Source organism: Carettochelys insculpta, chromosome 22 (genome assembly GCF_033958435.1).
Source record: "Carettochelys insculpta isolate YL-2023 chromosome 22, ASM3395843v1, whole genome shotgun sequence".
NCBI lineage: Eukaryota > Metazoa > Chordata > Testudines > Carettochelyidae > Carettochelys > Carettochelys insculpta.
Genome location: NC_134158.1, coordinates 2,768,796 through 2,781,819, shown reverse-complemented (window position 1 = coordinate 2,781,819; position 13,024 = coordinate 2,768,796). Strand labels below are relative to the sequence as shown.

The following is a 13,024-nucleotide window of genomic DNA, read 5'->3' as shown; positions in this document are numbered from 1 at the left end:
GGGCAGTAACGCCCCAGGGGCTGCTCCCTCTGCCCCACCCAGCTTGTCGGCCCTGAGCAGAGTGTGAGGCCAGACGAGCCCATTCAGGGTCAGTTCAATTTGCCTCCCCCCCCCAACCACCCACACCTGAGACGTCAGGCCAGTGCAATGAGGGGTGGGGGGAATTGTTAACGAGACACTGGTCTAAGCCTCAGCATGGGCACAAGGACGCTGCTATAAAGGACCCTTCTCCTGCTTGAGTGTATCGTACATCCTGAGCTGGACTCGGCTCCTGCTAGAAGCTCTTTCACACGGGTAGGACTGACTCCCTGGGAGTTTTTTGCTCCCCCCCAACTTTAAGGACAGTTGCTACATTGGCAAAGTGCCTCCAGCTCGTCTCATCAGCAGTGCTCAGCCTACTTGCTAGAGGAGAGAAGGTTCATTATCCCCATTCTACAGGTGGGGAAACTGAGGCACATAAAGGGGCAGTGCCTGGCCTAAAGTTGCCAAGCTAGAAAGTGCCAGCCCCAGGTCAGAATCACATCCACCATAACCCCTAGGTCCCTTTCCATCGTACCGCTGCTGAGCCAGTCGGTCCCCAGCCTGTAACAATGCTTGGGATTCTTCCACCCCAGGTGCAGGACTCTACACTTCTCCTTGTTGAACCACATCAGATTTCTTTTGACCCAGTCCTCCAATTTATCCAGGTCCCTCTGGATTGTCTCTCTACCCTCCGACGTATCTACCTCTCCCCCTAGTTTTGTGTCATCTGCAAACTTGCTGAGGGTGCAACCCAGTCCCTCATCCAGGTCATTAATAAAGATGTTGAATAACACCGGCTCCAGAACCGAGCCTTGCGGCACTCTGCTTGAAACCGACCGCCATCCAGATATAGAGCCATTGACCACTACCCGTTGGGCCCGACCGTCGAGCCAGCTTTCTATCCATCTTATAGTCCATGGATCCAATCCGTATTTCCTTAACTTGTGGGCAAGAATGTTGTGGGAGACCGTATCAAAAGCCTTGCTGAAGCCAAGGTCTATCACATCCACTGACTTCCCCGTGTTCACAGAGCCTGTTCCCTTGTCATAGAAGCTGATCAGATTGGTGAGGCAGGACTTGCCCCTGGTGAATCCATCTTGGCTACTTTTGATCACTTTCCCCTCTTCCAAGTGCTCCAAAATGGATTCTGTCTGGAGGTCTGTTGAGTCCAAATCCAGGGCTGGCTTCCCCCCCCGCCCAATCAGCAAGGGCCATATTAATGCGGTGACCATCCGTCCTGTTTTAGCCGGGACTGTCCTGTTTTTCAGCTCCCTGGGCAGCATCCCTACTTTATTTACAAAACAGGCTCATTGTCCCCTCTGGGGCAGAGCCGGGCGCTGAATTCACAGAGCCCGTCCTGACGCAGCAGGGCCTGGCTGTGCCCACAGCCGCCTGCAGGAGGGCTGGAGGCTCTCTGAGCAGATCGGTTAAACCCGCTGCTCTCAGCTGCCCCCGGGGCCAGTGGGGTGAGGGAGGGGCTGCGGCTGTGGCTGCTCTGCACTCTGCTCCCAACAGACTGACGGAGGGTTTGGAGCTTTGGTGGGCAAAGACCCACTTCGTCAGATGCACCAGTGGGGGGTTTTCAACCAACAATGGGCCATGTCCTCCCCCACTGACTTCACTTGCTTTCTCCTCTCTGGATGTTCCCAGCTCCACATTAACTGCTGACAATGGGCCACGTCCACCCTGGCTGAATAAACCTTGTCAGCTCTGGGTCCCCCCTTTCCTGAGACCCCCCTTTAAATCCTCCTCTGAACCACCCCATTCGTGCATCAGGCGAAGGGGGTCTTTGCCCACCAAAGCTCATGCTCCAAACTCTCTGTGAGTCTGTAAGGTGCCACGGGACTTTTTCTTGTTGTTTTTGCAGATACAGACGACCTCGGCCACCTCTCTAATTGGCTGCTCACGCTGCCTGAGAGAGACAAAGGAGGTTGTGTCTCAGTCACCACCCTCCCCCCCCCACACACACACACTTTGCTGGCAGGTAATAGGCTTGGGATGGGGGGCAGCCCTTGTGGGGAGATGGGGGATAGCTGCACTTAGCTTGGCAGCCCACAGGTTTTGGGGGGGGCCCTGTGATCTGGGGTGAGCACAAAAATCAGGGGCCCAGAAAATGGGAGTGGGGGGCTCCAGGCTGAGCTAGAAGGGTGGGGTGTGAGGGGGGGAGGGTGCTCCAGCTAGGGGTGCATGCCCTGAGGTAGAGCCTGGGATGGAGGGTGTGGGGGTGCAGCAGGAGGGAGCTCTAGGCTGGGGCACAGGGGTGTGCAGTGTGGGAGGGGGCTCAGCCTGGCCCTCTGACGGAGGGGGGCAAAAGCGTACGTGCCCAGGACCCAAAGCAATTTAAAAAGGCCTGGAAGCCCCAGACCCTTATAAATTGCTCTGACAGATGCGGCAGGCAGAAACACCCCCCCACCCGTCACACACACTTTGGGGAGGCTAACACCCCCCCCCACCGCTCCATTCTTTCTGCCTGCGCCGTCCCCCCCGCCCAGCGGAGGTGGGAGAAGGTGAGGTGATGGGAGGGGACTTGGCTAAGGGCTGAGCAGGGACAGAATTCCTTTTCAACACACAGTCACTCCTTAGCGGTTCTGTAGGTCACTGTTTGGTGGGTGTAAGTTAAACACTGGTAGAACTTTACCAGTGGTTCTGTTGATTTGCGGGTGTGCTCGGCGCTGTACATGGGGGTGGGTGGCTGTGTGCTCAGCGCTGTACACTGGTGGGGGGCTGGGGGCTGGGTGCTGGGTGCTGTACATTGGTGGGGGGGCTGTGTGCTCAGCACTGTACATGGGGGTGGGGGGCTGTGTGCTCAGTGCTGTACACTGGTGGGGGGCTGGGGGCTGTGTGGTCGGCGCTGTACATTGGTGGGGGTGGGGGGCTGTGTGGTCAGCGCTGTACATGGGGGTGGGGGGGCTGTGTGCTCAGCGCTGTACACTGGTGGGGGGCTGGGGGCTGTGTGCTCAGCGCTGTACATGGGGGTGGGTGGCTGTGTGCTCAGCGCTGTACACTGGTGGGGGGCTGGGGGCTGTGTGCTCGGCGCTGTACATGGGGGTGGGTGGCTGTGTGCTCAGCGCTGTACACTGGTGGGGGGCTGGGGGCTGTGTGCTCGGCGCTGTACATGGGGGTGGGTGGCTGTGTGCTCAGCGCTGTACACTGGTGGGGGGCTGGGGGCTGTGTGCTCAGTGCTGTACATGGAGGGCTGTGTGCTGGGTGCTGTACATTGGTGGGGGGGCTGTGTGCTCAGCACTGTACATGGGGGTGGGGGGCTGTGTGCTCAGTGCTGTACACTGGTGGGGGGCTGGGGGCTGTGTGGTCGGCGCTGTACATGGGGGTGGGGGGGCTGTGTGCTGGGCACTGTACATGGGGGTGGGGGGGCTGTGTGCTCGGCGCTGTACATGGGGGTGGGGGGGCTGTGTGCTGGGTGCTGTACATTGGTGGGGGTGGGGGGCTGTGTGCTCGGCGCTGTACATTGGTGGGGGTGGGGGGGCTGTGTGCTCGGCACTGTACATGGGGGTGGGGGGGCTGTGTGCTCAGAGCTGTACATGGGGGTGGGGGGGCTGTGTGCTCAGCACTGTACATTGGTGGGTGTGGGGGGCTGTGTGCTCGGTGCTGTACATGGTGGTGGGGGGGGCTGTGTGCTGGGCACTGTACATGGGGGTGGGGGGGCTGTGTGCTCGGCGCTGTACATTGGTGGGGGTGGGGGGGCTGTGTGCTCGGCGCTGTATGCTCGGCGCTGTACATGGCGGTGGGGGGCTGTATGCTCGGCGCTGTACATGGCGGTGGGGGGCTGTGTGCTCGGCGCTGTACATGGCGGTGGGGGGGCTGTGCGCTCGGCGCTGTACATTGGTGGGGTGGGGGGCTGTGTGCTCGGCACTGTACATTGGTGGGGTGGGGGGGCTGTGTGCTCGGGGCTGTGTGCTCGGCGCTGTACATGGCGGTGGGGGGCTGTGTGCTGGGCACTGTACATGGGGGTGGGGGGGCTGTGTGCTCGGCGCTGTACATTGGTGGGGGTGGGGGGCTGTGTGCTCGGCGCTGTACATTGGTGGGGGTGGGGGGCTGTATGCTGGCCGCTGTGCGGGGGGTGGAGCTGGGCACAGCGCGGCGGAGTCCTGTGGTCGGGGGTAGCCGGGGGTGGCTCTGGTGGGGGGGCAGGGAGCGGTGTGGGGAGCCCCCGCGGGAGGGGCTGTGCGCGCCCTTGCGCCCCGCTCCGGCCGGGGCGCCCCTCCGCGCCACAAGCGGGGCCGGAAGTGACGCGGCGGCGGGCGGAAGTGACGCGGCGGCAGCAGGGCGCAGGCTCCGGCGGCGATGCGGGCAGCGGGGGTAAGAGCGCGGGGGGAGGGGAGGGGGAAGTCCCGCCCCCAGCCCGTCCGGCGCCGCGGCGCTAGTCCCTGCGCTGGCCCCGCCCACCTCCTCCCCCGGGTTCCCCCCGCCCCCTCCCCGGCCAGCCCCGCCCCCACCCGGGTCCCTCGGCCCCCTCCCCCCGGCCAGCCCCGCCCCCCGGGTTCCCCCGCCCCCTCCCCGGCCAGCCCCGCCCCCCTCTGGCCAGCCCCGCCCCCCCGGGTCTCCCTCCGCCCCCCCCAGCCAGCGCCCCCCTCCCCCCACCCCACCCCGGGTCCCCGGTCACCTCGGCCATTCCCCTGCATCCCTCCCCACTCCCGTTCCTGGGCCAGCGCCCCCGTCCCTGGGATCCCCCCGACTTCCGCTCCCCAGCCCGCGCCTGCTGCCCCCCGTCAGAGCCCCGCCAACGAGAGACCCAACCTCCACGAACGGATCGAGCTCTTCTTTTAAACCCTTCTCCAAACCCCGATAGAGCCCTGGCCGCCGCCGCCGCCGCCGCCTCCTCCGGCGAGGAGTTCCGCAGGTTGACTGGGTGCTGCGTGGCGCAGAACTTCCTCTTACTGGTTTTAAACCTGCTGCCCTTTCGTTTCATTTGGTCTCCTCTAGTTCTGATGCTATGGGAACACGTAAACAATTTCTCCTCGTTCGCTTTCTCCACGCCGCTCATAATTTTATACACTTCTGTCGTATCCCCCCTCAGGCTCCTCTTTTCTAAGCTGAAAAGTCGTAGTCTCTTTAAGCGCTCTTCGTACGGGACCCGTTCCAAATCCCTAATCGTGTTAGTTGCCCTGTTCTGAATCTTTTCTAATGCTAATATATCTTTCTTGAAGGGAGAAGACCGCACCAGTACGCAGTGTTCAAGATGTGGGTGTACCGTGGCTTCGTATAAGGGCAATAAGGTATTCTCCGTCTCATTCTCTATCCCTTGTATAATGAGTCCTGACATCCTATTTGCTTTTTGGACTGCCGCTGCACACTGCGTGGATGTTTTCAGAGAACTATCCGCGATGACTCCAAGATCTCTTTCCTGATTAGTTGTAGCTAAATTAGTCCCCAGCATCCTGTGTGTATCGTTGTGGTTATTCTTCCCAATGTGCGTTACTCCGCATTATTTCTCCACGCTAAATTTAATTTGCCATTTGATTGCCCAATCACTCAGTTTTGTGAGATCTTTTTCAAGTTCTTCACCCTCTGCTTTGGGTCTTAACTATCTTGAACAGTTTAGTGTCGTCTGGAAACTTTGCCACCTCACAGTTTACCCCTTTTTTTCCCCGATCACTCACGAATAAGTTAAACAGGATTGGTCCTAGGACTGACCCTTAGGAAACACCACAGGTAACCTCCAGTCTAAAAAATTACCATTTATTCCTACCCTCTGTTTCCTGTCTTTGGAAACAGAGTTCTCAGGCCATGAAAAGATCTTCTCTCTTATCCCACGACAACTTAATTTATGTAAGAGCCTTTGGTGAGGGATTTTGTCAAAGGCTTTCTGCAAATCCAAGTAGGCTATATGTACTGGATCCTGCTTATCTATGTTTCTTGACCCCTTCAAAGAACTCTTAACATATTAGTAACCATGCTTGGGATTCTTCCATCCCAAGTGCAGGACTCTGCATTTATTTGTCTTTGTTAAACCTCATCAGATTACTTTTGGCCCAATCCTCCAGTTTATCCAGGTCACTCTGGATCTTACCCCCATCCTCCAGCATACCTGTTCCCCTATCTTATTGTCATCACAAGTTTGCTGAGGTTGCAACGCATCCCCTCATCCAGGTCATTAATAAAGATGCTGAACAATACAGTCCCTAGAATCGATCCTTGGTGCACCCCACTTGAAACCAATTGTCCGTAAACCCATGTATCCGATTCGTACTTCCTTAACTTATGAGCAAGAATATTCTAGGAGACTCCATCAAAAGCTTTGTTAAAGTCAAGATATATCACATACATTGACTTCCCCATGTCCTCCTCACAGAAACTAAGCAGATTGGTCAGGCACAGCTTGCCCTTGGCGAATCTATGTAGACTACCCTTGATCACTTTCCCCTCTTCCAAGTGCTTTAAAATGGATTCCCTGAGGATCCCCCTCCAAGATATTTCTGGGGACTGAGGTGAGGCTGGCCGGTCTATAGTTCCCTGGATTGTCCTTCTGTCCGTCTTTTAAAGATGGGCACTACGTTTCCTTTTTTCCAGTCAGCCGGGACCTCTCCCGGTTTTCCCAGATAATGGCCAAAGGCTTTGCGATGACATCTGCCAATTCCCTCAGTACCCTTGGGTGCATTGAATCCGGACCCATGGATTCGTGTATGTCTCGCTTTTCTAAGTAGCTCTTAACCTTTTCTTTCCCATTCTGTATTGCCTAGTGCAGTAGTCTGAGAGCTGACCTTGTACTTGAAGACAAAGGCAAAAAAACCATTGAGTACTTCGGCTTTTCCCACATCACTACTTACCAGATTACCTTCCTTATCCAGTAACAGCCCCACCCCTTCTCTCATCACCCTTTCATTGTTAACAAGCCTCTAGAAACCCTTCTTCTTACCCTTCTCATCCCTTGCCAGCCGCAGTCCCAATTTTGGTTTTGCCTTGACTACTCCCCTGTATTGTCCAGTGAAAGAGCCTGTGGGGAACTGGGTGTGCGGTGAACTAAGGCTAATGCGAAAACCTCCCCAGTTGCCCTTCTCACCCCGACAGGCTGCAGAACAAGGATCCTGTTTTGACCCAGATGGTGCTGTCTCCTTCGGGACCAGAGAAGAGGAACGGCTGTAATGGACCCAGCTCAGGTAGGGGATTTGGGCAGGAGGTGCCGGGGAGCATTGGAATGGGGGAGAGGCAGGAAATGCACAGGGTGATGCCAGGAGGAGCCAAGGTGTGATAACCTTGCTGGGACATGCCCAGCCAAGGGGCTGATTTATAACACGGTTCATTGGGGAAGGGAATTGAAAATGTCCCTATTTCTGAAAGAGAAAACAACTTCCCTGAACAAGGCAGGGAAAGCAGAGCAGAGCGCTGGAGCCTGAACGCCCTAAGCAGAGAGTGCAGGGAAATACAAAGGTACTCCTGTCCCTCTTCCTCGCCCAGAGCCCTGCGTCCCACGTCTTCCCTCCTCTCTGTCCCCTGGAGCCTCCAGGCCACTCTGAGCAGGATGGGGTGGGATTCTGCTCTTTCCCCCTCCATTATAACTAGTGGGGTTGTGGCTGGAGCAGCAGGCGCTGAGCGGGGGCACCTGTTGTTTCAGGGGCGGGTGACCTTTGAGGAGGTGGCTGTGTATTTCACCCAGGGGCAGGGGGCTCTGCTGGACCCCGCTCAGAGAGCCCTCTACCGAGATGTCATGCAGGAGAACTACGAGACGGTGGCCTCGCTGGGTAAGGATTCCTGTCCCCTCGGCTGCTGAGGCAATGGGGCCAGCATTTCGGCACCTGGTCAGGATCTTCCATGGTCACAGAGGTTAGACGCGAATAGCTCAAATAGTGCTCAGCCCTAGTGTGAGAGCTGTTCACCTCCCTGCCTCCTCCCGCAGGCTAGATGAGCCATGTACCTAAGCAACGTGCTAATCCGTTGCTGACCCTCCATCTGTCACAGGGACAGGAGCAGAATATTACCCTGGGTGCATTAATTCCCGTTAACTTACATGGGTGATGTCTACGCCACAGCGATCCATTCGCAGAAGTTCCTTGGGAAGATCTCTTCCGAAAAAACTTCTCATAAAAGAGGTCACCCACACTCAGAGAAGCAGCTCGGAAGAATTAATCCACAATTTCAGTCGAGAGCGGCCACGCAGCCCCCACTCTTTCGAAAGCATGGGCCAGGGATCCAAAACCCCAGCACCGTGAAGACTAGCCTTTCGAAAGACGGCCCCTGGGGCATCTGCACACATTCTTTCTGAAAGACTCTTTCGGAAGAAGGTGCTCCACCTCATCTGGGAGAGGTAGAGGGCTGCTGGGAAAAGCGCTGCCTTCTTCTGCTGTCGTATCGAAAGAGTGCATCTCGTCTGGAGACGCCCTGCAGGATTGTTTTGAAAGAGCCCTGACTTTAAAAAAAAAAAAAAAACAGCAAAAACTCTCTAGTGTAGACATAGCCCTGGTGTCTGGGCATCTGCCTTCCTTGGACTGGCTTCATGTGTGGGGTCGGCTCTGGGAACTGGAGGTTCAGGCATAGGCAAGAGTTTAACCTCAGGGCTTGGTGTACCTCAGCAAGTTCCCCGGAGCCCACAGACCCTGAATATTCATAGTGAGGCTGTGAAACCCCTGACATCAGCCTTTCCCAAGGAGGCTCAGTGAGCAGGTTCCCATCTGTCAGATCCCACAACCCCCAGCAAATCATGGGCTCAGCTTAAACTCAAGCGGTGCCCTTTAAGAGCCATAGCGCCCCAGTCCTCAGGGTCCTCTGCTCACACCTAATCTCACCCCCGAGCAGGAGTCCCTATTCCCAAGCCTGCCCTGATCGCCCAGATGGAGGCAGGGGAAGAGCTGTGGATCCCAGATCTCCAGGCCTGCGAGCAAAGGAAGAGCCCGAGAGGCAGCAGCACAGGTGAGGAGTCAATGACAGTAACACAAAAAGTGTCTGGGAAATAGAGGGGAAAGGTTAAAACCGCCCAGACAGTGGTGTGAGCCCCCTCAGTTCAGTCTCTTCTCACCCAGGTCAGGCTACACCCAGCAGGTGTCATGGCAGATATCGCTCCGCGCACACACTCCGTCAGCTCTCAGGCCATTTCTCCTTGTCTTGACATCTGTGAGAGAGCTTGGATGGGATGTGGAGGCAGAATCCAAATTCCCAGTCTCTCCTTCAGTGACTTTTCCCTCTTTGCTGTTCCTCTTTTGGTCCTTTGTAGCAGCCCAGACAATGACTCCTGCCTGCATTCTCTCTTTCCCCTAGCAGGTGATCACATGATGAGTGAGGACGAGGATGAGCCTCCACAGAGGAAAGATCCTGAGGAAGTGGAACTGGAGGGACCCTTCATGAAAAGAGCTGAAGGGATTTTTTCCCAGTATTTGGAACAGACAAAACACTGGAGTCGTTGGCACAGGTCAGAGAGGAAGCTGGGAAACAGCCCAGGGAAGAAAGCGAATGAACCCCTTGAATGTGTGGGAGGAGGCAAGGATGCCAAGGAGATCACAGCGCAACACACAAATCCCACGGAAAAGAAACTCCTTAAATGCTTGGAGTGTGGGAAAAGTTTCAGTCGGCGCACACACCTTGTTAGTCACGGGAGAATCCATACAGGAGAGAAACCCTTTCAGTGCTTGGAGTGTGGGAAGAGCTTCAACCAGCAGACAAGCCTTATCAACCATGGAAGAATCCATACGGGAGAGAAACCCTTTAAATGCTTGGAGTGTGGGAAAAGTTTCAGGCAGCGTGCATACCTTATTAGGCATGGTAGAATCCATACAGGAGAGAAACCCTTTAGATGCTTGGAGTGTGGGAAGAGTTTCAGTCAGTGCACGTACCTTATTAACCACGGGACAATCCATACGGGAGAGAAACCCTTCAAATGCTTGGAGTGCGGGAAGAGTTTCAGTCGGCGCTCGCACCTTAATAGCCACGGGACAATCCATACAGGAGAGAAACCCTTCAAATGCTTAGAGTGCGGGAAGAGTTTCAGGCTGTGTGCATTTCTCATTAGCCATGGAAGAATGCATCCGGGGGCGAAGCCCTTTAAATGCTTGGACTGAGAAAAGTCACAGAGAGGTGGCTGCGTTAGTCCCTCTTCACCACACAAAATATCAGTCACGCAGAACTTTAAAGACTAACAAAATAATGTATTAAGTGATGCGCTTTCATGGGGCAGACCCAGCCCTTCAGATCTGGAAATGACGCTGAAAGTGAATTGCCCTGTTCAGCACCGTTTCCAGATCTGCAGAAGCGGGTCTGCCCCACCCAAGCTCATCACCTAATAAATGATTTTGTTAGTCTGTACGGTTCTACGTGGCTGATTTTTCTGGGCCGAGAAAAGTTCCAGTCAGCGCTCACACCTTAGTCATGGAAGAGCTCATGCAAGAGTGAAAGCTTCTCGTGCTTTGGGGGGAAAAGAAAAGCTACAGTTCAGCCACGGCTCACAACTTCATAAGCATCTGAGAATCCACAGGGGGCAAAATCTCTCAGTGCTTTGACTGTGTAACACGTTTTGCTTGAGGCCCAAGCTTGGCTTGATACCAGACAGTCCACATAGGAGAGAACTCCCAGATGCCTGGGTGGTGGGAAAAGCTACAATAAGTGCAGGCCCATTCCCCCCACTGGATAATTCACAGAAGGAGGCGCGTGCATGGAGGCTGCCCTCCTTTGGTGCTTCCAGGGTGGCAAGCATCTGCAAACGAATGCAGGGAAGAGCCTCTCGGACGTCCTGGGCGTGGAAAATGCTTCAGTTGGAGCCAGCACCACGCTGGACATTGGCAAGTCCTCCACGCTCGAGAGCCGGGTTCCCTGTGAGCTGTGCAACGGTGCGACCTGCTGCTGCTGCTGCCTGAGCCCCGCCCAGGGGCTGCAGGGTACTGTGCCGGGAGCTGCGTGGCTGGGAGGAGCACCTCCTTCTCGGTTGCGGGAGCTCCCTGCTGCAGGCTGAGGAGCGCTTCTACCTGGTCGGGAGGGGGTGAGTGGCTGGCTGGAGGGGATTTGGGGAGCAATGGGGAGGGGAATGGAGGGCAGTCTGTCTCCCGTCTAGACGGCTGCAGCTGGGAGAGGAGAGAGACGGCGTGGATTACAGCAGCTGGCTGCTTGTGCAAAGCCCAGCACCCTCTATCTGTCCCAGCTGAGCTGGCAATGGGCTGGTATTGGTAAGGTGGGGGTGTGGAGTTTGTGGTGTATTTGTTGCATGCTGGAAGTAAATTTAATCAACACTCGGACACGGACTCCAGCTCAGATAGCCTTTACTACTTACGCATGCGTAGGGCAACTCACGGGAATACTTTCCAAAGCGCGAGTCGCGCAAAGTTTAGACTCTTTAGGTTGCATAAATTCATACGTGTTTCACATGATTGGATGTATAGTCTCATCGGATCCCTGTGAGTGGCTTATTTTCTCTAGCATTTTGTTGCATACCACTACCTGCTTGCGTAGGCGGCCGTCTGGCTATCAAGGGGAAGTAGCTAGCTTGCCGTTTGCATATTTGTCACGTACTCTTCAACTGTCAAAGCTTATGAGTCAAGCACAAACTGAGCATGCCTCATTTCCCCCCTTTCAAACTATGGGAAAATCAGGCCCTTTGTTTGACCTCTCTGTGTCCTCATAACACTTGAGAACCAGTAATGGCACATTGGCCTTGTCTTTTTCTGAGGCCACTATGGTCATATTGGTGATAGTGCTGGTTACAATGCGGCGGAAGAGGGGAATTAAGCAGGGGATTAGCAGCAGCCCACAGATGGATAACCCCACTAGAAACAGAATTCTCTTCCAATCTTCCAGGATTCCTCCAACCCACCCAGAGGTATCCAGGACCCCAGTCCAGGTCTGTAGGGGCACGTGTGCTAATTTTCTCAGGCGGTCGGTAATTTCCTCAATAGCCTTTCCATTATCATCTATTTGTAAGCAGCGGTTGGTAAGATTAAATTTCCCACACACTTCCCCTTCTTGGGCCAATAGGTAATCCAGGGCCAATCTGTTCTGATACACTGCGGTTCGTAACTGCGTGTGGGACTTTGCTAGTAGGTTGAGGGCGAGGGACGTCTCGTTGGTTATGATTTCCAGTACTGCCTGCAGCCTTATGATGCGATTGAGCATATACATCGGGGTACGGTATCCCCAACTTCCGTCGGCTGCCCAAGTGGCCGGCCCATATACCTGGATTATTCGCCCTGGGGGCCATTCCTCATCCTTCCATTGTTCTATTTGCAGAGGACTTTGCAGTCCCCTCTTTGCTCGACCCAAGTCCTCATAAACTGGTATTCGTAATTTCTCTCCAGTGTTAACAGGGAGAAGGAGAAAGCTGGGCTTGATGGTCCCCAGCACGCAAGCTCCGGCCCATCGGTGGGGGAGAGTGGTATAAGCAGGTTTCCCACATACCCAATACCAATGATCTGGGGCTACCCATTGGAGGGAGATATTACATGGGTCTTCCCACAAACAGTGTAATGGTTCTTGGGTGGTAACATTAAAGGGATTTTGGGGAGCATGAGCGTGTTCGTACCCAAAGTCTTTCCACTGTCTGGTCAAGTTGCAAATCAGCCCCGCTTCACAGGCCATTCCTCCTACCGAACGATTGAACCGTTGCCCTTTTAACCTAATAAAACAGTTTCCCCCTACAATGGAATTCTGTAATATCCAGCGAGTCGGCCTTTTACTAGTGTGCCAAGTAAAGCCTGACTCTCGACTGAGGTTGGAGAAGTCTATCTCTCCAGCCTCCCATGGCCACTGTTCTCCCATATTGGTCCCTCCACATACATAACAGCTGGAAACATTGAGGTTGGTGGCTATGCGTTCTGCCAGATCCACAAACAAGTTTTTAGTGACAGCGGGTACCTCAATAACAGTTCCCATTTCTCTCCAAAAAGTGGAATGGACACAACGCTCTCTGGGTCTCTCATAATCTTGTTGGGTCTTAATTATAATGCGGCCATAGGGGTCTTTTCCTGCTCCATCTATTCCTATGCCATAATTCCATACATGGTTTCCGGGAGTGGTCGGGAAGGTGAAACATAGAGGGGTGCACTGATGTTGCCCACAGTTGGATTTAGTTATT

The 13,024-nt window shown here is 55.1% G+C and overlaps 2 protein-coding genes across 2 annotated transcripts in view; both read left to right on the top strand.

Annotated features, from left to right (window-relative positions):
• The window catches only part of LOC142024616 (uncharacterized), a 72,517-nt gene that overhangs the window by 33,145 nt on the left and 26,348 nt on the right, over positions 1 to 13,024 (top strand). The window contains 1 exon segment of the mRNA XM_075016753.1: positions 10,646 to 10,838. Within this exon segment, the coding sequence (XP_074872854.1) occupies positions 10,646 to 10,838 (193 nt within the window).
• LOC142024903 (zinc finger protein 620-like) lies at positions 6,037 to 10,930 on the top strand. Its single transcript, XM_075017239.1, has 3 exons — positions 6,037 to 7,718; positions 8,770 to 8,883; positions 9,229 to 10,930. The coding sequence occupies exons 1-3, from the start codon at positions 7,499 to 7,501 to the stop codon at positions 10,023 to 10,025; spliced, it is 1,131 nt and encodes a 376-aa protein (XP_074873340.1). The 5' UTR covers positions 6,037 to 7,498; the 3' UTR covers positions 10,026 to 10,930.